This window comes from Dromiciops gliroides, chromosome 4, assembly GCF_019393635.1.
Source record: "Dromiciops gliroides isolate mDroGli1 chromosome 4, mDroGli1.pri, whole genome shotgun sequence".
In the NCBI taxonomy this organism is placed as follows: Eukaryota; Metazoa; Chordata; class Mammalia; order Microbiotheria; family Microbiotheriidae; genus Dromiciops; species Dromiciops gliroides.
In genome coordinates, this window is record NC_057864.1 from 327763667 (window position 1) to 327785023 (window position 21357).

The window sequence follows — 21357 nt, forward strand, 5'->3', positions numbered from 1 at the left end:
CGGGGTGTGCCGAGGCCTGCCGAGCCGGGGCGCACTGAGGCGGGGCGTGCCGGGGCGTGCCGAACCGAGCAGGGGCGTGCCCAACAGAGCAGGGGCGTGCCGAGCCGGGGCGCGCTGACCCGGGCCGGGGCGCGCTGAGGCGGGGCGTGCCGGGGTGTGCCGAGGCCTGCCGAGCCGGGGCGCGCTGAGGCGGGGCGTGCCGGGGCATGCCGAGCTGGAGCGTGCTGGGGCGCGCCGAGCCGGGGCGCTCCGAGCCAGGCCGGGGCGCACTGAGCCGCGGTGGGGCGTGCCAAGTTGGGCCGGGGCGTGCCGAGCCGAGCAGGGGTGTGCCGAGCCGAGCAGGGGCGTGCCGAACCGAGCAGGGGCGTGCCGAGGCGTGCCGAGCCGAGCAGGGGCGTGCCGAGCCGAGCAGGGGCGTGCCGAGCCGGGGCGTGCCGGGGCGTGCCGAGCCGAGCAGGGGCGTGCCGAGCCGGGGCGTGCCGGGGCGTGCCGAGCCGAGCAGGGGCGTGCCGAGCCGGGGCGTGCCGGGGCGTGCCGAGCCGAGCAGGGGCGTGCCGAGCCGGGGCGCGCTGAAGCGGGGCGTGCCGGGGTGTGCCGAGATGGAGCGTGCTGGGGCGCGCCGAGCCGGGGCGCTCCGAGCCAGGCCGGGGCGCACTGAGCCGCGGTGGGGCGTGCCAAGTTGGGCCGGGGCGTGCCAAGTTGGGCCGGGGCGTGCCGAGCCGAGCAGGGGCGTGCCGAGCCGAGCAGGGGCGTGCCGAGCCGGGGCGCGCTGACCCGGGCCAGGGCGCGCTGACCCGGGCAGGGGCGCGCTGAGGCGGGGCGTGCCGGGGTGTGCCGAGGCCTGCCGAGCTGGGGCGCGCTGAGGCGAGGCGTGCCGGGGCATGCCGAGCTGGAGCGTGCTGGGGCGCGCTGAGCCGGGGCGCTCCGAGCCAGGCCGGGGCGCACTGAGCCGCGGTGGGGCGTGCCAAGTTGGGCCGGGGCGTGCCGAGCCGAGCAGGGGCGTGCCGAGCCGAGCAGGGGCGTGCCGAACCGAGCAGGGGCGTGCCGAGCTGAGCAGGGGCGTGCCGAGCCGGGGCGTGCCGGGGCGTGCCGAGCCGAGCCGGGGCGTGCCGAGCCGGGGCGCGCTGACCCGGGCCGGGGCGCGCTGAAGCGGGGCGTGCCGGGGCGTGCCGAGATGGAGCGTGCTGGGGCGCGCCGAGCCGGGGCGCTCCGAGCCAGGCCGGGGCGCACTGAGCCGCGGTGGGGCGAGCCAAGTTGGGCCGGGGCGTGCCGAGCCGAGCAGGGGCGTGCCGAGCCGAGCAGGGGCGTGCCGAACCGAGCAGGGGCGTGCCGAGCTGAGCAGGGGCGTGCCGAGCCGGGGCGTGCCGGGGCGTGCCGAGCCGAGCAGGGGCGTGCCGAGCCGGGGCGCGCTGACCCGGGCCGGGGCGCGCTGACGCGGGGCGTGCCGGGGCGTGCCGAGATGGTGCGTGCTGGGGCGCGCCGAGCCGGGGCGCTCCGAGCCAGGCCGGGGCGCACTGAGCCGCGGTGGGGCGTGCCAAGTTGGGCCGGGGCGTGCCGAGCCGAGCAGGGGCGTGCCGAGCCGAGCAGGGGCGTGCCGAACCGAGCAGGGGCGTGCCGAGCTGAGCAGGGGCGTGCCGAGCCGGGGCGTGCCGGGGCGTGCCGAGCCGAGCAGGGGCGTGCCGAGCCGGGGCGCGCTGACCCGGGCCGGGGCGCGCTGAAGCGGGGCGTGCCGGGGCGTGCCGAGATGGAGCGTGCTGGGGCGCGCCGAGCCGGGGCGCTCCGAGCCAGGCCGGGGCGCACTGAGCCGCGGTGGGGCGTGCCAAGTTGGGCCGGGGCGTGCCGAGCCGAGCAGGGGCGTGCCGAGCCGAGCAGGGGCGTGCCGAACCGAGCAGGGGCGTCCCGAGGCGTGCCAAGCCGAGCAGGGGCGTGCCCAACCGAGCAGGGGCGTGCCGAGGCATGCCGAGCCGAGCAGGGGCGTGCCCAACCGAGCAGGGGCGTGCCGAGGCGTGCCGAGCCGAGCAGGGGCGTGCCCAACCGAGCAGGGGCGCGCTGACCCGGGCAGGGGCTCGCCGAACCGAGCAGGGGCGTGCCGAGCTGAGCAGGGACGTGCCGAGCTGAGCAGGGACGTGCCGAGCCGGGGCGCGCTGACCCGGGCAGGGGCGCGCCGAGCCGGGCGTGCCGGGGTGTGCCTAGGCCTGCCGAGCCGGGGCGCGCTGAGGCGGGGGGTGCCGGGGCGTGCCGAGCTGGAGCGTGCTGGGGCGCGCTGAGCCGGGGCGCTCCGAGCCAGGCCGGGGCGCACTGAGCCGCGGTGGGGTGTGCCAAGTTGGGCCGGGGCTTGCAGAGCCGAGCAGGGGCGTGCCGAGCCGAGCAGGGGCGTGCCGAGCCGGGGCGCGCTGACCCGGGCCAGGGCGCGCTGACCCGGGCAGGGGCGCGCTGAGGCGGGGCGTGCCGGGGTGTGCCGAGGCCTGCCGAGCCGGGGCGCGCTGAGGCGAGGCGTGCCGGGGCATGCCGAGCTGGAGCGTGCTGGGGCGCGCTGAGCCGGGGCGCTCCGAGCCAGGCCGGGGCGCACTGAGCCGCGGTGGGGCGTGCCAAGTTGGGCCGGGGCGTGCCGAGCCGAGCAGGGGCGTGCCGAGCCGAGCAGGGGCGTGCCGAACCGAGCAGGGGCGTCCCGAGGCGTGCCAAGCCGAGCAGGGGCGTGCCCACCCGAGCAGGGGCGTGCCGAGGCATGCCGAGCCGAGCAGGGGCGTGCCCAACCGAGCAGGGGCGTGCCGAGGCGTGCCGAGCCGAGCAGGGGCGTGCCCAACCGAGCAGGGGCGCGCTGACCCGGGCAGGGGCTCGCCGAACCGAGCAGGGGCGTGCCGAGCTGAGCAGGGACGTGCCGAGCTGAGCAGGGACGTGCCGAGCCGGGGCGCGCTGACCCGGGCAGGGGCGCGCCGAGCCGGGCGTGCCGGGGTGTGCCTAGGCCTGCCGAGCCGGGGCGCGCTGAGGCGGGGGGTGCCGGGGCGTGCCGAGCTGGAGCGTGCTGGGGCGCGCTGAGCCGGGGCGCTCCGAGCCAGGCCGGGGCGCACTGAGCCGCGGTGGGGTGTGCCAAGTTGGGCCGGGGCTTGCAGAGCCGAGCAGGGGCGTGCCGAGCTGAGCAGGGGCGTGCCGAACCGAGCAGGGGCGTGCCGAGGCGTGCTGAGCCGAGCAGGGGCGTGCCGAGCCGAGCAGGGGCGCTGAGCCGGGCCGGGGCGCGCTGAGCCGGGGCGTTCCGGGGTGTGCCGGGGCGTGCCGAGCCAGGGCGTGCCGGGGTGTGCCGAGGCCTGCCGGGCCGGGGCGCGCTGAGGCGGGCCGGGGCGCGCCGTGCCGAGTTGGGGCGGGGCGTGCCGGGGCATGCGGAGCCAAGCAGGGGCGTGCCGAGCCGTGCCGGGGCGTGCCGAGCCGTGCCGAACCGTGCCGGGGCGTGCCGAGCCGTACTGAACCGTGCCGAACCGTGCCGGGGCGTGCCGAACCGTGCCGAGCCGTGCTGAACCGTGCCGGGGCGTGCCGAGCCGTACCGAACCGTGCCGAACCGTGCCGGGGCGTGCCGAGCCGTGCCGAACCGTGCAGGGGCGTGCCGAGCCGTGCCGAGCCGTTCCGGGGCGTGCGGAGCCGAGCAGGGGCGTGCCGAGCCGGGGCGTGCCGGGGCGTGCCGAGCCGAGCAGGGGCGTGCCGGGGCGTGCCGAGCCGAGCAGGGCCGGGGCGCGCTGAGGCGGGGCGTGCCGGGGCATGCCGAGCTGGAGCGTGCTGGGGCGCGCCGAGCCGGGGCGCTCCGAGCCAGGCCGGGGCGCACTGAGCCGCGGTGGGGCGTGCCAAGTTGGGCCGGGGCGTGCCGAGCCGAGCAGGGGCGTGCCGAGCCGAGCAGGGGCGTGCCGAACCGAGCAGGGGCGTCCCGAGGCGTGCCAAGCCGAGCAGGGGCGTGCCCAACCGAGCAGGGGCGTGCCGAGCCGTACCGAACCGTGCCGAACCGTGCCGGGGCGTGCCGAGCCGTGCCGAACCGTGCCGGGGCGTGCCGAGCCGTACCGAACCGTGCCGAACCGTGCCGGGGCGTGCTGAGCCGTGCTGAACCGTGCCGGGGCGTGCCGAGCCGTGCCGAGCCGTGCCGAACCGTGCCGGGGCGTGCCGAGCCGTGCCGAACCGTGCCGGGGCGTGCCGAGTCGTGCCGAACCGTGCAGGGGCGTGCCGAGCCGAGCCGAGCCGTTCCGGGGCGTGCCGTGCCGAGCAGGGGCGTGCCGAGCCGGGGCGCGCTGACCCGGGCCGGGGCGCGCTGAGGCGGGGCGTGCCGGGGTGTGCCGAGGCCTGCCGAGCCGGGGCGCGCTGAGGCGGGGCGTGCCGGGGCATGCCGAGCTGGAGCGTGCTGGGGCGCGCCGAGCCGGGGCGCTCCGAGCCAGGCCGGGGCGCACTGAGCCGCGGTGGGGCGTGCCAAGTTGGGCCGGGGCGTGCCGAGCTGAGCAGGGACGTGCCGAGCCGGGGCGCGCTGACCCGGGCAGGGGCGCGCCGAGCCGGGGCGTGCCGGGGTGTGCCTAGGCCTGCCGAGCCGGGGCGCGCTGAGGGGGGGGGGTGCCGGGGCGTGCCGAGCTGGAGCGTGCTGGGGCGCGCCGAGCCGGGGCGCTCCGAGCCAGGCCGGGGCGCACTGAGCCGCGGTGGGGCGTGCCAAGTTGGGCCGGGGCGTGCCGAGCCGAGCAGGGGCGTGCCGAGCCGAGCAGGGGCGTGCCGAACCGAGCAGGGGCGTGCCGAGCCGAGCAGGGGCGTGCCGAGCCGAGCAGGGGCGTGCCGAGCCGAGCAGGGGCGTGCCGAGCCGAGCAGGGGCGTGCCGAGCCGAGCAGGGGCGTGCCGAGCCGAGCAGGGGCGTGCCGGGGCGTGCCGAGATGGAGCGTGCTGGGGCGCGCCGAAACGGGGCGCTGCGAGCCAGGCCGGGGCGCACTGAGCCGAGGTGGGGCATGCCAAGTTGGGCCGGGGCGTGCCAAGTTGGGCCGGGGCGTGCCGAGCCGAGCAGGGGCGTGCCGAGCCGAGCAGGGGCGTGCCGAGCCGAGCAGGGGCGTGCCGAGCCGGGGCGCGCTGACCCGGGCCGGGGCGCGCTGACCCGGGCAGGGGCGGGCTGAGGCGGGGCGTGCCGGGGTGTGCCGAGGCCTGCCGAGCCGGGGCGCGCTGAGGCGGGGCGTGCCGGGGCATGCTGAGCTGGAGCGTGCTGGGGCGCGCCGAGCCGGGGCGCTCCGAGCCAGGCCGGGGCGCACTGAGCCGCGGTGGGGCGTGCCAAGTTGGGCCGGGGCGTGCCGAGCCGAGCAGGGGCGTGCCGAGCCGAGCAGGGGCGTGCCGAGCCGGGGCGCGCTGACCCGGGCCAGGGCGCGCTGACCCGGGCAGGGGCGCGCTGAGGCGGGGCGTGCCGGGGTGTGCCGAGGCCTGCCGAGCCGGGGCGCGCTGAGGCGAGGCGTGCCGGGGCATGCCGAGCTGGAGCGTGCTGGGGCGCGCTGAGCCGGGGCGCTCCGAGCCAGGCCGGGGCGCACTGAGCCGCGGTGGGGCGTGCCAAGTTGGGCCGGGGCGTGCCGAGCCGAGCAGGGGCGTGCCGAGCCGAGCAGGGGCGTGCCGAACCGAGCAGGGGCGTCCCGAGGCGTGCCAAGCCGAGCAGGGGCGTGCCCAACCGAGCAGGGGCGTGCCGAGGCATGCCGAGCCGAGCAGGGGCGTGCCCAACCGAGCAGGGGCGAGCCGAGGCGTGCCGAGCCGAGCAGGGGCGTGCCCAACCGAGCAGGGGCGCGCTGACCCGGGCAGGGGCTCGCCGAACCGAGCAGGGGCGTGCCGAGCTGAGCAGGGACGTGCCGAGCTGAGCAGGGACGTGCCGAGCCGGGGCGCGCTGACCCGGGCAGGGGCGCGCCGAGCCGGGCGTGCCGGGGTGTGCCGAGGCCTGCCGAGCCGGGGCGCGCTGAGGCGGGGGGTGCCGGGGCGTGCCGAGCTGGAGCGTGCTGGGGCGCGCTGAGCCGGGGCGCTCCGAGCCAGGCCGGGGCGCACTGAGCCGCGGTGGGGTGTGCCAAGTTGGGCCGGGGCTTGCAGAGCCGAGCAGGGGCGTGCCGAGCTGAGCAGGGGCGTGCCGAACCGAGCAGGGGCGTGCCGAGGCGTGCTGAGCCGAGCAGGGGCGTGCCGAGCCGAGCAGGGGCGCTGAGCCGGGCCGGGGCGCGCTGAGCCGGGGCGTTCCGGGGTGTGCCGGGGCGTGCCGAGCCAGGGCGTGCCGGGGTGTGCCGAGGCCTGCCGGGCCGGGGCGCGCTGAGGCGGGCCGGGGCGCGCCGTGCCGAGTTGGGGCGGGGCGTGCCGGGGCATGCGGAGCCAAGCAGGGGCGTGCCGAGCCGTGCCGGGGCGTGCCGAGCCGTGCCGAACCGTGCCGGGGCGTGCCGAGCCGTACCGAACCGTGCCGAACCGTGCCGGGGCGTGCCGAACCGTGCCGGGGCGTGCCGAGCCGTGCTGAACCGTGCCGGGGCGTGCCGAGCCGTACCGAACCGTGCCGAACCGTGCCGGGGCGTGCCGAGCCGTGCCGAACCGTGCAGGGGCGTGCCGAGCCGTGCCGAGCCGTGCCGGGGCGTGCGGAGCCGAGCAGGGGCGTGCCGAGCCGGGGCGTGCCGGGGCGTGCCGAGCCGAGCAGGGGCGTGCCGGGGCGTGCCGAGCCGAGCAGGGCCGGGGCGCGCTGAGGCGGGGCGTGCCGGGGCATGCCGAGCTGGAGCGTGCTGGGGCGCGCCGAGCCGGGGCGCTCCGAGCCAGGCCGGGGCGCACTGAGCCGCGGTGGGGCGTGCCAAGTTGGGCCGGGGCGTGCCGAGCCGAGCAGGGGCGTGCCGAGCCGAGCAGGGGCGTGCCGAACCGAGCAGGGGCGTCCCGAGGCGTGCCAAGCCGAGCAGGGGCGTGCCGAGCCGAGCAGGGGCGTGCCGAACCGAGCAGGGGCGTGCCGAGCCGTACCGAACCGTGCCGAACCGTGCCGGGGCGTGCTGAGCCGTGCTGAACCGTGCCGGGGCGTGCCGAGCCGTACCGAACCGTGCCGAACCGTGCCGGGGCGTGCCGAACCGTGCCGAACCGTGCCGGGGCGTGCCGAGTCGTGCCGAACCGTGCAGGGGCGTGCCGAGCCGTGCCGAGCCGTTCCGGGGCGTGCGGAGCCGAGCAGGGGCGTGCCGAGCCGGGGCGCGCTGACCCGGGCCGGGGCGCGCTGAGGCGGGGCGTGCCGGGGTGTGCCGAGGCCTGCCGAGCCGGGGCGCGCTGAGGCGGGGCGTGCCGGGGCATGCCGAGCTGGAGCGTGCTGGGGCGCGCCGAGCCGGGGCGCTCCGAGCCAGGCCGGGGCGCACTGAGCCGCGGTGGGGCGTGCCAAGTTGGGCCGGGGCGTGCCGAGCTGAGCAGGGACGTGCCGAGCCGGGGCGCGCTGACCCGGGCAGGGGCGTGCCGAGCCGAGCAGGGGCGTGCCGAGCCGAGCAGGGGCGTGCCGAACCGAGCAGGGGCGTCCCGAGGCGTGCCAAGCCGAGCAGGGGCGTGCCCAACCGAGCAGGGGCGTGCCGAGGCATGCCGAGCCGAGCAGGGGCGTGCCCAACCGAGCAGGGGCGTGCCGAGGCGTGCCGAGCCGAGCAGGGGCGTGCCCAACCGAGCAGGGGCGCGCTGACCCGGGCAGGGGCTCGCCGAACCGAGCAGGGGCGTGCCGAGCTGAGCAGGGACGTGCCGAGCTGAGCAGGGACGTGCCGAGCCGAGCAGGGGCGTGCCGAACCGAGCAGGGGCGCGCCGAGCCGGGCGTGCCGGGGTGTGCCTAGGCCTGCCGAGCCGGGGCGCGCTGAGGCGGGGGGTGCCGGGGCGTGCCGAGCTGGAGCGTGCTGGGGCGCGCTGAGCCGGGGCGCTCCGAGCCAGGCCGGGGCGCACTGAGCCGCGGTGGGGTGTGCCTAGTTGGGCCGGGGCTTGCAGAGCCGAGCAGGGGCGTGCCGAGCTGAGCAGGGGCGTGCCGAACCGAGCAGGGGCGTGCCGAGGCGTGCTGAGCCGAGCAGGGGCGTGCCGAGCCGAACAGGGGCGCTGAGCCGGGCCGGGGCGCGCTGAGCCGGGGCGTTCCGGGGTGTGCCGGGGCGTGCCGAGCCAGGGCGTGCCGGGGTGTGCCGAGGCCTGCCGGGCCGGGGCGCGCTGAGGCGGGCCGGGGCGCGCCGTGCCGAGTTGGGGCGGGGCGTGCCGGGGCGTGCGGAGCCAAGCAGGGGCGTGCCGAGGCGTGCCAAGCCGAGCAGGGGCGTGCCCAACCGAGCAGGGGCGTGCCGAGCCGTACCGAACCGTGCCGAACCGTGCCGGGGCGTGCCGAGCCGTGCCGAACCGTGCCGGGGCGTGCCGAGCCGTACCGAACCGTGCCGACCCGTGCCGGGGCGTGCTGAGCCGTGCTGAACCGTGCCGGGGCGTGCCGAGCCGTACCGACCCGTGCCGAACCGTGCCGGGGCGTGCCGAACCGTGCCGAACCGTGCCGGGGCGTGCCGAGTCGTGCCGAACCGTGCAGGGGGCGTGCCGAGCCGTGCCGAGCCGTTCCGGGGCGTGCGGAGCCGAGCAGGGGCGTGCCGAGCCGGGGCGCGCTGACCCGGGCCGGGGCGCGCTGACCCGGGCCGGGGCGCGCTGACCCGGGCCGGGGCGCGCTGACCCAGGCCGGGGCGCGCTGAGGCGGGGCGTGCCGGGGTGTGCCGAGGCCTGCCGAGCCGGGGCGCGCTGAGGCGGGGCGTGCCGGGGCATGCCGAGCTGGAGTGTGCTGGGGCGCGCCGAGCCGGGGCGCTCCGAGCCAGGCCGGGGCGCACTGAGCCGCGGTGGGGCGTGCCAAGTTGGGCCGGGGCGTGCCGAGCTGAGCAGGGACGTGCCGAGCCGGAGCGCGCTGACCCGGGCAGGGGCGCGCCGAGCCGGGGCGTGCCGGGGGTGTGCCTAGGCCTGCCGAGCCGGGGCGCGCTGAGGGGGGGGGTGCCGGGGCGTGCCGAGCTGGAGCGTGCTGGGGCGCGCCGAGCCGGGGCGCTCCGAGCCAGGCCGGGGCGCACTGAGCCGCGGTGGGGCGTGCCAAGTTGGGCCGGGGCGTGCCGAGCCGAGCAGGGGCGTGCCGAGCCGAGCAGGGGCGTGCCGAACCGAGCAGGGGCGTGCCGAGCCGAGCAGGGGCGTGCCGAGCCGAGCAGGGGCGTGCCGAGCCGAGCAGGGGCGTGCCGAGCCGAGCAGGGGCGTGCCGGGGCGTGCCGAGCTGGAGCGTGCTGGGGCGCGCCGAGCCGGGGCGCTCGGAGCCAGGCCGGGGCGCACTGAGCCGCGGTGGGGCGTGCCAAGTTGGGCCGGGGCGTGCCGAGCCGAGCAGGGGCGTGCCGAGCCGAGCAGGGGCGTGCCGAACCGAGCAGGGGCGTGCCGAGCCGAGCAGGGGCGTGCCGAGCCGAGCAGGGGCGTGCCGAGCCGAGCAGGGGCGTGCCGAGCCGGGGCGTGCCGGGGCGTGCCGAGCCGAGCAGGGGCGTGCCGAGCCGAGCAGGGGCGTGCCGAGATGGAGCGTGCTGGGGCGCGCCGAAACGGGGCGCTGCGAGCCAGGCCGGGGCGCACTGAGCCGAGGTGGGGCGTGCCAAGTTGGGCCGGGGCGTGCCAAGTTGGGCCGGGGCGTGCCGAGCCGAGCAGGGGCGTGCCGAGCCGAGCAGGGGCGTGCCGAGCCGGGGCGCGCTGACCCGGGCCGGGGCGCGCTGACCCGGGCAGGGGCGCGCTGAGGCGGGGCGTGCCGGGGTGTGCCGAGGCCTGCCGAGCCGGGGCGCGCTGAGGGGGGGGGGGTGCCGGGGCGTGCCGAGCTGGAGCGTGCTGGGGCGCGCCGAAACGGGGCGCTGCGAGCCAGGCCGGGGCGCACTGAGCCGAGGTGGGGCGTGCCAAGTTGGGCCGGGGCGTGCCAAGTTGGGCCGGGGCGTGCCGAGCCGAGCAGGGGCGTGCCGAGCCGAGCAGGGGCGTGCCGAGCCGGGGCGCGCTGACCCGGGCCGGGGCGCGCTGACCCGGGCAGGGGCGCGCTGAGGCGGGGCGTGCCGGGGTGTGCCGAGGCCTGCCGAGCCGGGGCGCGCTGAGGCGAGGCGTGCCGGGGCATGCCGAGCTGGAGCGTGCTGGGGCGCGCCGAGCCAGGCCGGGGCGCACTGAGCCGCGGTGGGGCGTGCCAAGTTGGGCCGGGGCGTGCCGAGCCGAGCAGGGGCGTGCCGAGCCGAGCAGGGGCGTGCCGAGCCGAGCAGGGGCGTGCCGAGCCGGGGCGTGCCGGGGTGTGCCTAGGCCTGCCGAGCCGGGGCGCGCTGAGGGGGGGGGTGCCGGGGCGTGCCGAGCTGGAGCGTGCTGGGGCGCGCCGAGCCGGGGCGCTCCGAGCCAGGCCGGGGCGCACTGAGCCGCGGTGGGGCGTGCCAAGTTGGGCCGGGGCGTGCAGAGCCGAGCAGGGGCGTGCCGAACCGAGCAGGGGCGTGCCGAGCCGAGCAGGGGCGTGCCGAGCCGAGCAGGGGCGTGCCGAGCCGAGCAGGGGCGTGCCGAGCCGAGCAGGGGCGTGCCGAGCCGGGGCGTGCCGGGGCGTGCCGAGCCGAGCAGGGGCGTGCCGAGCCGAGCAGGGGCGTGCCGGGGCGTGCCGAGATGGAGCGTGCTGGGGCGCGCCGAACCGGGGGGCTGCGAGCCAGCTCGGGGCGCACTGAGCCGCGGTGGGGCGTGCCAAGTTGGGCCGGGGCGTGCCGAGCCGAGCAGGGGCGTGCCGAGCCGAGCAGGGGCGTGCCGAGCCGGGGCGTGCCGGGGCGTGCCGAGCCGAGCAGGGGCGTGCCGAGCCGAGCAGGGGCGTGCCGAGCCGAGCAGGGGCGTGCCGAGCCGGGGCGCGCTGACCCGGGCCGGGGCGCGCTGACCCGGGCAGGGGCGCGCTGAGGCGGGGCGTGCCGGGGTGTGCCGAGGCCTGCCGAGCCGGGGCGCGCTGAGGCGAGGCGTGCCGGGGCATGCCGAGCTGGAGCGTGCTGGGGCGCGCCGAGCCGGGGCGCTCCGAGCCAGGCCGGGGCGCACTGAGCCGCGGTGGGGCGTGCCAAGTTGGGCCGGGGCGTGCCGAGCCGAGCAGGGGCGTGCCGAGCCGAGCAGGGGCGTGCCGAGCCGAGCAGGGGCGTGCCGAACCGAGCAGGGGCGTGCCGAGCTGAGCAGGGACGTGCCGAGCCGGGGCGCGCTGACCCGGGCAGGGGCGCGCCGAGCCCGGGCGTGCCGGGGTGTGCCTAGGCCTGCCGAGCCGGGGCGCGCTGAGGCGGGGCGTGCCGGGGCATGCTGAGCTGGAGCGTGCTGGGGCGCGCCGAGCCGGGGCGCTCGGAGCCAGGCCGGGGCGCACTGAGCCGCGGTGGGGCGTGCCAAGTTGGGCCGGGGCGTGCCTAGCCGAGCAGGGGCGTGCCGAGCCGAGCAGGGGCGTGCCGAACCGAGCAGGGGCGTCCCGAGGCGTGCCAAGCCGAGCAGGGGCGTGCGGAGCCGAGCAGGGGCGCTGAGCCGGGCCGGGGCGCGCTGAGCCGGGGCGTGCCGGGGTGTGCCGGGGCGTGCCGAGCCAGGGCGTGCCGTGCCGGGGTGTGCCGAGGCCTGCCGGGCCGGGGCGCGCTGAGGCGGGCCGGGGCGCGCCGTGCCGAGTTGGGGCGGGGCGTGCCGGGGCGTGCCGAGCCGTGCCGAACCGTTCCGCGGCGTGCCGAGCCGTGCCGAGCCGTGCAGGGGCGTGCCGAGCCGAGCAGGGGCGTGCCGAGCCGAGCAGGGGTGTGCCGAGCCGGGGCGCGCTGAGGCGGAGCGTGCCGGGGCGTGCCGAGCTGGAGCGTGCTGGGGCGCGCCGAGCCGGGGCGCTCCGAGCCAGGCCGGGGCGCACTGAGCCGCGGTGGGGCGTGCCAAGTTGGGCCGGGGCGTGCCGAGCCGAGCAGGGGCGTGCCGAGCCGAGCAGGGGCGTGCCGAACCGAGCAGGGGCGTCCCGAGGCGTGCCAAGCCGAGCAGGGGCGTGCCCAACCGAGCAGGGGCGTGCCGAGCCGTACCGACCCGTGCCGAACCGTGCCGGGGCGTGCCGAGCCGTGCCGAACCGTGCCGGGGCGTGCCGAGCCGTACCGAACCGTGCCGAACCGTGCCGGGGCGTGCTGAGCCGTGCTGAACCGTGCCGGGGCGTGCCGAGCCGTACCGAACCGTGCCGAACCGTGCCGGGGCGTGCCGAACCGTGCCGAACCGTGCCGGGGCGTGCCGAGTCGTGCCGAACCGTGCAGGGGCGTGCCGAGCCGTGCCGAGCCGTTCCGGGGCGTGCGGAGCCGAGCAGGGGCGTGCCGAGCCGGGGCGCGCTGACCCGGGCCGGGGCGCGCTGAGGCGGGGCGTGCCGGGGTGTGCCGAGCCCTGCCGAGCCGGGGCGCGCTGAGGCGGGGCGTGCCGGGGCATGCCGAGCTGGAGCGTGCTGGGGCGCGCCGAGCCGGGGCGCTCCGAGCCAGGCCGGGGCGCACTGAGCCGCGGTGGGGCGTGCCAAGTTGGGCCGGGGCGTGCCGAGCTGAGCAGGGACGTGCCGAGCCGGGGCGCGCTGACCCGGGCAGGGGCGCGCCGAGCCGGGGCGTGCCGGGGTGTGCCTAGGCCTGCCGAGCCGGGGCGCGCTGAGGGGGGGGGTGCCGGGGCGTGCCGAGCTGGAGCGTGCTGGGGCGCGCCGAGCCGGGGCGCTCCGAGCCAGGCCGGGGCGCACTGAGCCGCGGTGGGGCGTGCCAAGTTGGGCCGGGGCGTGCCGAGCCGAGCCGGGGCGTGCCGGGGTGTGCCTAGGCCTGCCGAGCCGGGGCGCGCTGAGGGGGGGGGGTGCCGGGGCGTGCCGAGCTGGAGCGTGCTGGGGCGCGCCGAGCCGGGGCGCTCGGAGCCAGGCCGGGGCGCACTGAGCCGCGGTGGGGCGTGCCAAGTTGGGCCGGGGCGTGCCGAGCCGAGCAGGGGCGTGCCGAGCCGAGCAGGGGCGTGCCGAACCGAGCAGGGGCGTGCCGAGCCGAGCAGGGGCGTGCCGAGCCGAGCAGGGGCGTGCCGAGCCGAGCAGGGGCGTGCCGAGCCGGGGCGTGCCGGGGCGTGCCGAGCCGAGCAGGGGCGTGCCGAGATGGAGCGTGCTGGGGCGCGCCGAAACGGGGCGCTGCGAGCCAGGCCGGGGCGCACTGAGCCGAGGTGGGGCGTGCCAAGTTGGGCCGGGGCGTGCCAAGTAGGGCCGGGGCGTGCCGAGCCGAGCAGGGGCGTGCCGAGCCGAGCAGGGGCGTGCCGAGCCGGGGCGCGCTGACCCGGGCCGGGGCGCGCTGACCCGGGCAGGGGCGCGCTGAGGCGGGGCGTGCCGGGGTGTGCCGAGGCCTGCCGAGCCGGGGCGCGCTGAGGGGGGGGGGTGCCGGGGCGTGCCGAGCTGGAGCGTGCTGGGGCGCGCCGAGCCGGGGCGCTCGGAGCCAGGCCGGGGCGCACTGAGCCGCGGTGGGGCGTGCCAAGTTGGGCCGGGGCGTGCCGAGCCGAGCAGGGGCGTGCCGAGCCGAGCAGGGGCGTGCCGAACCGAGCAGGGGCGTCCCGAGGCGTGCCAAGCCGAGCAGGGGCGTGCCGAGCCGAGCAGGGGCGCTGAGCCGGGCCGGGGCGCGCTGAGCCGGGGCGTGCCGGGGTGTGCCGGGGCGTGCCGAGCCAGGGCGTGCCGTGCCGGGGTGTGCCGAGGCCTGCCGGGCCGGGGCGCGCTGAGGCGGGCCGGGGCGCGCCGTGCCGAGTTGGGGCGGGGCGTGCCGGGGCGTGCCGAGCCGTGCCGAACCGTTCCGCGGCGTGCCGAGCCGTGCCGAGCCGTGCAGGGGCGTGCCGAGCCGAGCAGGGGCGTGCCGAGCCGAGCAGGGGTGTGCCGAGCCGGGGCGCGCTGAGGCGGAGCGTGCCGGGGCGTGCCGAGCTGGAGCGTGCTGGGGCGCGCCGAGCCGGGGCGCTCCGAGCCAGGCCGGGGCGCACTGAGCCGCGGTGGGGCGTGCCAAGTTGGGCCGGGGCATGCCGAGCCGAGCAGGGGCGTGCCGAGCCGAGCAGGGGCGTGCCGAGCCGAGCAGGGGCGTGCCGAACCGAGCAGGGGCCTGCCGAGCCGGGGCGCGCTGACCCGGGCCGGGGCGCGCTGACCCGGGCCGGGGCGCGCTGACCCGGGCCGGGGCGCGCTGACCCGGGCCGGGGCGCGCTGACCCGGGCCTGGGCGCGCTGAGCCGGGGCGTGCCGGGGTGTGCCGGGGCGTGCCGGGGTGTGCCGGGGCGTGCCGAGCCAGGGCGTGCCGTGCCGGGGCGTGCCGGGGTGTGCCGAGGCCTGCCGGGCCGGGGCGCGCTGAGGCGGGCCGGGGCGCCGTGCCGAGTTGGGGCAGGGCGTGCCGGGGCGTGCCGAGCCGAGCAGGGGCGTGCCGAGCCGTGCCGAACCGTGCCGGGGCGTGCCGAGCCGTACCGAACCTTGCCGAACCGTGCCGGGGCGTGCCGAGCCGTGCAGAACCGTGCCGGGGCGTGCCGAGCCGTGCCGAGCCGTGCCGAGCCGTGCCGGGGCGTGCCGAGCCGTGCCGAGCCGTGCCGGGGCGTGCCGAGCCGAGCAGGGGCGTGCCGAGCCGAGCAGGGGCGTGCCGGGGTGTGCCGAGGCCTGCCGGGCCGGGGCGTGTTGAGCCTAGCACTTCAAGGTTTATAAAGTACTGTAGAAGATATAAAAAAGTTCTAAAGTAGTCTCTGGAGTAAGTAATACATGAATTAGATGCCTAAAGTAAAAAATGGTACGAATACACTGCCCTTGGGACTTTACGTTATGCCAATTTAAAGAAGTAAAGCTACAAACTTCGAACAAATGTTCATTTAATGTAACATCTATGTACATGGACTATCAGAGAAAATAGGAAAAAACTCAAACCTGTTATTTTTTAATTTTTAAAATTCAAATTATAGATCATTAAACACAGCATAGAAATGATTTTTTCTTATACTCCAATAGAGAATATATTTCCCTTGTGATTTCAATAAATTAATCAATCCCTTTATAACAAAAACCACATCCAATGGTGGTAGACAGTCACCAATTAAATAGGAGAAAAAAATCACTCTCTCTAAAAACTTCTTTTGAAAATAACTTTTTGTAAAAGTAGATTATTAGTGTTTCCTGCATAAAGTATCAATCACGAAGCTACAGAAGCATAAGGAAAGAGTGTAAAATTTCCAGTCAATCTCAGAAGCAGAAACCAAATGTGTGAAGTTAAAAGTTTGGAGGGGTGGAATAAGAGGGTTTCAGGACAATGGGACTGGGAAGGGGTGAACAGATTCAGTGAGGTACCTAAACCTGTTTTGCGTATATGTTAACAGGTTATTATTTTTAAATAATATTTTATTTTTCCCCAATTACATGTTAAAACAATTTTAAAGCTTAAAAACGTTTGAATACCAAATTCTATCCTTCCTTTCCTCTCTTTCCTTCCCTTCCTTGAGATTTCTGATATGGCTTATATGTGCAATCACGTAAAACATTTCTGGATCAGTAATTTTTCATAAGAAGACTCAAAAAAGGTGGAAAAGAGCATGCTTCAGGTGGATTTCAGAGAAACCTGGAAGGACTTAAATGAACTGATGCTGAGTGAGATGAGCAGAATCAGAAGAACATCGTACACAGTATGAACAACATTGTGTGTTCGGTCCCTTTTAACAAAAACAACAAAGTGTTGTGAACCAGTAGGATAATTTAATGTACTACTCATAATATTCCTTTACATTTATTCATTAAGGGCTTATAATAACTATAAAGAACCCCCCCCCAGTTCCAAATTGAAATTCATATTAGAGAATTATAATTATAAGATATATTTTATTCTAGCTTTAATTATGAAAACTTGATATAAAATCACAAAACTCTAAAATAATTTCAAATATATATGAGGTAGTATATAAGATTAAAAAAACAATGTTGGACTTTTTTATTGTATTTTTATTTATTGAACAAAGGTTTGGAGTATTTGGCTCAACACCAAATGTGGTCTTAAATATGGCTTTGCATAGAGTTTATTTCTTTATTTGGACTTTTAAAAAAGCATGAAGCAAAAATGTTTATTCCCAAATATATGGTGAAAAATGGTAGGAGAATTTTACAAATTCTCTTGTGGAAAGATGGAAATTCATTAAAAAAAATATTCTACTCACCTATGCTCTTGATGAAAATGACTGGTTATGATATAAAATATTTACCTTTTTGTTGGCTAATGAAAAAAGTACTATATTAAGTGATAAATATACTTTAAAGTTAAGTTGCATGTAATGCTTTTTTACAAAATAATGTTCATATGTAAACTGAGCTTTATAGGAAAAAACTCTTCTTACATGTGACTTTCTTGTCTTTTACCACTGGCACACTCACTGTACTCTTAGTGAAACTCAACTGACCAACTGACCAGTGCTGCCAAAAAGGTAATTTGAAAATCTACCAGATTGAAGACAAGTAACATAAGTTCAAGATGAGTTTAAACCAGAAAATAGCCTTAATGCTACAATTAGAGGCAATGTAAGTTTTGTTCATATAGATATTTGTGATTTTCCATGATGGTTTCAAGATGAGTTAGTGCATGGCCAGAAATCACTGTTAGAGACCATCTGACATTTGTGTCACAAGAATTAAGGGCATTTGTAATGTCTTGATCACATGATTATATAGCTGGCAAATTATAATTACAGGGTAACAGAAGAGAACAAGGGAGCTACTCTGGTATAATACATAGAACATAAATGACGGTATGAGCATTCATCTGATCATATATTGGGAATCAGTTTGCACTTGAATGTCAAATCCTTGTGGCAGTTTGGAAAGCATTTGATGACAGCTTGAGAAATTGTTAGGACAAGTTGAGCTTAGTCATAAATGGTCAGTTTGATGCATGAACACCGAAATCATTGTATGCACAATCATGAACATTTAACATTGCTATAAAAATGGCTAGAAACATGAACATGCTTGTTGTTAGGGCAAAATGTATATTTGTACATAACTGGATAGTTATTTACCACTTAAAGAACCATTTATTGTGAAATTCCTGGACCATCATCATGAACCCTTTGGAGGCATGCTAACCAGTAAATGGGAAGCACTGTTGTAGTGGCTAGAGTTCTGGGCATGAAGTCAAGAAGGTAAGTTCAAAATATGCCTCAGAAACTTATTAGTTATGTTGACATTGGAAAAATTATTAATGTCAACAAGTCCCAATTTTCTTATCTGTAAAGTGGAACTAATAAATTGTTCCCACTTTATAGGGTTAAATGAGAATAAAACAAGATAATGCATGTAAATTATTTTTCCAAAATTATTATGTAAATTATTTTTCCAAAACTTAAGGAATTACACAAACCTATAAATTAATCCACAGGCATTTATTAAGCACTTACTATGTGCCATGTAACATGCTAAGTCTTGGGAAAAGTAAAATAGGGGTTAGAGATAATGTACATTATCTATCTGTAATGTCCATAATGTACTTGCATGATAAAGATGCAGAAAAGTAAAATTGTCCCTGCTCTCAAGGAGCTTACATTTGAATGGAGTATATAACATATAGACATAAAATTATATACATAATATATGCATAATGAGTTATTATAATTATTAGAGAACCCTTGCATTACAGGTCCAGGTAGATTTTCCCCCAAACTTATCAACTTCTGCTACCTTTTAGTGGTACTAGTTTTTTGATGGCTTATTCTGTGGCTGACAGAACAACTAAAGCAATCACTGATCACTTCCCATTCAGATGACTGTATTTAGTTAGACCAGGGGTACAATTTACATGTTGCTAATGACCATCTTCCAGTGGTTAGTACTCTTTAGTCATTACTAGGATTTTGTCAATGTATTCAGCATCTAGGGAACTGAAATCTTTCCCTTTCAATGAGATTATGAATGTACCATCAATCTGTTATTATATACTCCAGTATTGACAATACAGAAGTAAACCATTTGTAAACCTTAAGGTGCTATACTAATGTGAGTTATTATTTTATGTTGATGGAGACCCAGATCATTAAGAAATTTCTGGTCACAAATTCCTAGGAGCATTTCATGTGGGCAACCACAGGAAGCAGTTCGTCTGGCCATCCACCACCATTTAGATCATCTACATAGAGTTTCCTTTGTAAGAAAGAATTTGTGAGCCCAGACTGATCTGTTACTAATGAACCCTTATGAAAACAACCACAATAACTACTACTATTATTTACCACCACTGCTACTACTACTACCTACCATTTATGTGGTGATTTAAGGTTTGCAAAGTACTTTACATATATTATTTCATTTAATCTTCACAACAACCCTATGAGGTAGATGTTATCATTGCCCCCATTTTATAGATGAGAAAAATTAATTTGAGAGAAGTTAAGTGATTTGCCCAAGGTCATACATCTAGTACATGTCTGCTACCTCATTTGAACTCCAGCCTTCCTCATTACAAGCCTGGAACTCTTACTCACTGCATCACCAATCAGCCTCAATGAGATTAGGTTGTTTTCTTTTGGCATGACCAACACTTCTACCCATTGATTTCACACTTTCTAAATCAGTTGGATCATGTCCAGCTGATTTTTGCTAATTCCAAAACCTTAGAACTTAGTAGCTATCCTGCCATAGCAAGATAGAGAGATTGGTAAAGCATTTATTAGTCATGAGGACAAGTTGGATTTATACCAGGTATGTATGGATAGTTCAACATCAGATAAAAATGAACATAATTATCTTTTAAAAACACATGGAAACTGCATGATTATATAAGGATATAAAAAAACTAATTGCAACATTTGTGTTAAAAATTTAAAAAAATTTTAGACATAGAAGAATTATTTTTAAAAAAATTCTTTTTCCTTTTTTTTTTTCAGGACAATGGGGGTTACATGACTTGCCCAGGGTCACACAGATAGTAAGTGTCTGAGGCTGGGTTTGAACTCAGGTCCTCCTGAATCCAAGGCTGGTGACTTATCCACTGCACCACCTAGCTGCCCTAGAAGAGTTATTTTTGATATGAGGAAAGCATATATTTAAAATGCAAAGTTAGAATTATTTGCAATGGGTAAACACTAGGATTTTCCCCAATAAATACAGGTATAGAACAAGTATGCCTTTGGGCTTCACTCATATTTCATATAATTCTAGAAATGTTCTGATAGCAATAAAATGAAGAAGAAATTAAAATAAACATAGGTTAAAGAGGAGACAAAATTATATCCATTTCCTGGTGATATGTCATTTTATTTAGAAAAATTACAGAAAATCAATTTGTTTCATTGAGAGAGTAACTTCAGTAAAGTAGCACAATCAACAGAATCAACAACATGTCAATATGGCAATACCAAGATTCGAAACAAAAAGATAGAAAAGGAAATGTCACTCACAAGAATGGAAAAAATGCTTAAAATATCTGGGTGCCAATTTTAAAAGATATGCTTGAGATATATAAGTATAATAATATACAAATACAATACAGAATGCTCTTTAATGAAACAAAAAATGGCCATTAGTTGGAGCAATGTTTATTTACTCATGATTGGGTCATACCAATAAAATGCAAACTATGATACCTAAATTAACATACAGATTTAGGTTTATTCCTCTCAATCTACTAATCAAAATAATAATAAATGCGATGGAGAGAACAAAGTTCTTGAATTCTAAAGGAAATACTGAAATAAAGTAGGAATAAAACAGGAATAGGTTTTCTCTGCCTTGATTATATTTTATATATCATAATGATTTTATTATATAAATAATAGAAAGGTAGGTCAGAGGAATTTAATAGATAAAGAAGAATCAGAAACAATAATATTCAATTAGGGTTTAACAAATGCAAGAGCATAAATTACTTAGGCAAAAAACCTTCCTAGTAGACTAGAACTTCTGGAAAAACAAAAAAGAAATTCAGAAAACTTAGATTTATAGCCAAGTCTTAAACCATAAACAGGGTAGACCAAAAATCTCAAAGAGGTATGATGTTTTAATAATTAAAAAAATTTTTTTTTCTTTCTTTTTTAGCCATTTATGAGATTTGATTTTTCACATGTAATGGAAATTCATTTCCTATATATGCTGTATGTGATGTTATGGCATTATAAATTAAAAAATAAAGGAGTTACTAAATATTCATAACTTTTGGTCCACCCTGTATTATAATTATCTGAAACTGCATATTAAAGCTCACATCAAGAAAACAGAATGAGATTAGATACCTTTCATAGCTATGGTTAGAGGGAGAATTCTTTATCAAAGAAGGGGTACTGGCAATCACAAAAGATAAACCGATAATTTTGATTACATGAAATTGAAAAAAATTACAAGATAGAAATTAATAAAACTAAGATAATAAAGAAACACTTTGATTAGGAAAAACCTTGGTATTAAACGTCTCTTGTTAGGATCACATGTACAAGATATATTGGGAATTAATACATGTTTATGAGAGTCATTTTACAATGGAGAAGTGGTCAAAGGATATGAATAAACTATTCTCAAAAGAGTTGCAAACTATTAACCATATGAACATCTTCTCAAAATCATTAATAACATGAGAAATGCAATTTAAAAGAACACTAAATTTTACCTCTCACTTATAAATTGGCAAAGACGAAAAATAGAATTAGTCGATATTGAAGAGACTGTGGGAAGAGAAGGATACACTATTGGCAGAGCTGGGAATTGTTCCCATCGTTCTGGAAAGTGATTTGGAATTATGTTAATGTCTGTATCCTATGAATAAGAGATCTCACTGTCATATATCCCTAAAAAGCCAGACAGAAAGTTTCCATATAGATGAAAATAGATTACTAATATTCTTTGTAGTGTTTTTTTTCAATTCAAGTGTCTATCTCACTGGCAACTTGGAATGTAATATATGTTTCAAAACATAAAACTTAACAAAACAAAAGATATCATAGGTGAAATAGGAACTTTTCAAAGCTGTATTGTATGTGCTTTTGGAATTGAACATGTATTATAGATTACATATGCATGTAAAATGAGACAACTGAGGCATTGCTAAATACTGTTACATGTGAATATAATGGAATATTATTGTGCTATAAGAAGAATTCTATGAACTGATACAGAGTGAAGTAAGCAGAACCAGGAAAAGAACATAGAATACCCCAAAAGTCTTAGTGAAGTTTTAAGAACTAATAGCTTAAAACTGCACTAAGACTTTTGAGACTTGCATACAGAATGGATATGCTGGTAAGTGGAAAGTGCAACATAAAATAAACAAATAAATAAATTGACTGCCAGGCAAATATAATGACTAAGCTTGGTCCTAGAGAAAAATCTTTGCAGAAATGAAAGTTTATAAGTATGAAACATTGCATATACTGCTAGACTTCACTGATAGGCTGATCTATTGTATTGAACTCTCACTCATTACAA

General features: G+C 65.0%; 2 protein-coding genes across 2 annotated transcripts in view; both read right to left on the reverse strand.

Annotated features, from left to right (window-relative positions):
• The window catches only part of LOC122755092 (proline-rich protein 36-like), a 43124-nt gene extending 34394 nt beyond the window's left edge, over positions 1 to 8730 (reverse strand). The window contains exons 1-22 of the mRNA XM_044003460.1: positions 8467 to 8730; positions 8327 to 8390; positions 7979 to 8127; positions 7600 to 7892; positions 7070 to 7408; positions 6107 to 6255; positions 5708 to 6056; positions 5372 to 5521; positions 5102 to 5251; positions 4157 to 4651; positions 3702 to 3810; positions 3432 to 3505; positions 3154 to 3302; positions 2824 to 3103; positions 2399 to 2568; positions 2055 to 2334; positions 1681 to 1799; positions 1415 to 1514; positions 1130 to 1229; positions 775 to 944; positions 556 to 654; positions 120 to 269 (exon numbers count right to left, since the gene is read on the reverse strand). Coding sequence (XP_043859395.1) covers positions 120 to 269; positions 556 to 654; positions 775 to 944; positions 1130 to 1229; positions 1415 to 1514; positions 1681 to 1799; positions 2055 to 2334; positions 2399 to 2568; positions 2824 to 3103; positions 3154 to 3302; positions 3432 to 3505; positions 3702 to 3810; positions 4157 to 4651; positions 5102 to 5251; positions 5372 to 5521; positions 5708 to 6056; positions 6107 to 6255; positions 7070 to 7408; positions 7600 to 7892; positions 7979 to 8127; positions 8327 to 8390; positions 8467 to 8730 — 4202 coding nt within the window. The remainder of the gene's footprint in view (positions 1 to 119; positions 270 to 555; positions 655 to 774; positions 945 to 1129; positions 1230 to 1414; positions 1515 to 1680; positions 1800 to 2054; positions 2335 to 2398; positions 2569 to 2823; positions 3104 to 3153; positions 3303 to 3431; positions 3506 to 3701; positions 3811 to 4156; positions 4652 to 5101; positions 5252 to 5371; positions 5522 to 5707; positions 6057 to 6106; positions 6256 to 7069; positions 7409 to 7599; positions 7893 to 7978; positions 8128 to 8326; positions 8391 to 8466) is intronic.
• Positions 8731 to 10250: 1520 nt separating this feature from the next.
• The window catches only part of LOC122755093 (basic proline-rich protein-like), a 95034-nt gene continuing 83927 nt past the window's right edge, over positions 10251 to 21357 (reverse strand). The window contains exons 2-9 of the mRNA XM_044003461.1: positions 14029 to 14277; positions 13496 to 13667; positions 13239 to 13323; positions 12179 to 12853; positions 12039 to 12102; positions 11116 to 11577; positions 10840 to 11009; positions 10251 to 10359 (exon numbers count right to left, since the gene is read on the reverse strand). Of these exons, the coding sequence (XP_043859396.1) occupies positions 10251 to 10359; positions 10840 to 11009; positions 11116 to 11577; positions 12039 to 12102; positions 12179 to 12853; positions 13239 to 13323; positions 13496 to 13667; positions 14029 to 14277 (1986 nt within the window). The remainder of the gene's footprint in view (positions 10360 to 10839; positions 11010 to 11115; positions 11578 to 12038; positions 12103 to 12178; positions 12854 to 13238; positions 13324 to 13495; positions 13668 to 14028; positions 14278 to 21357) is intronic.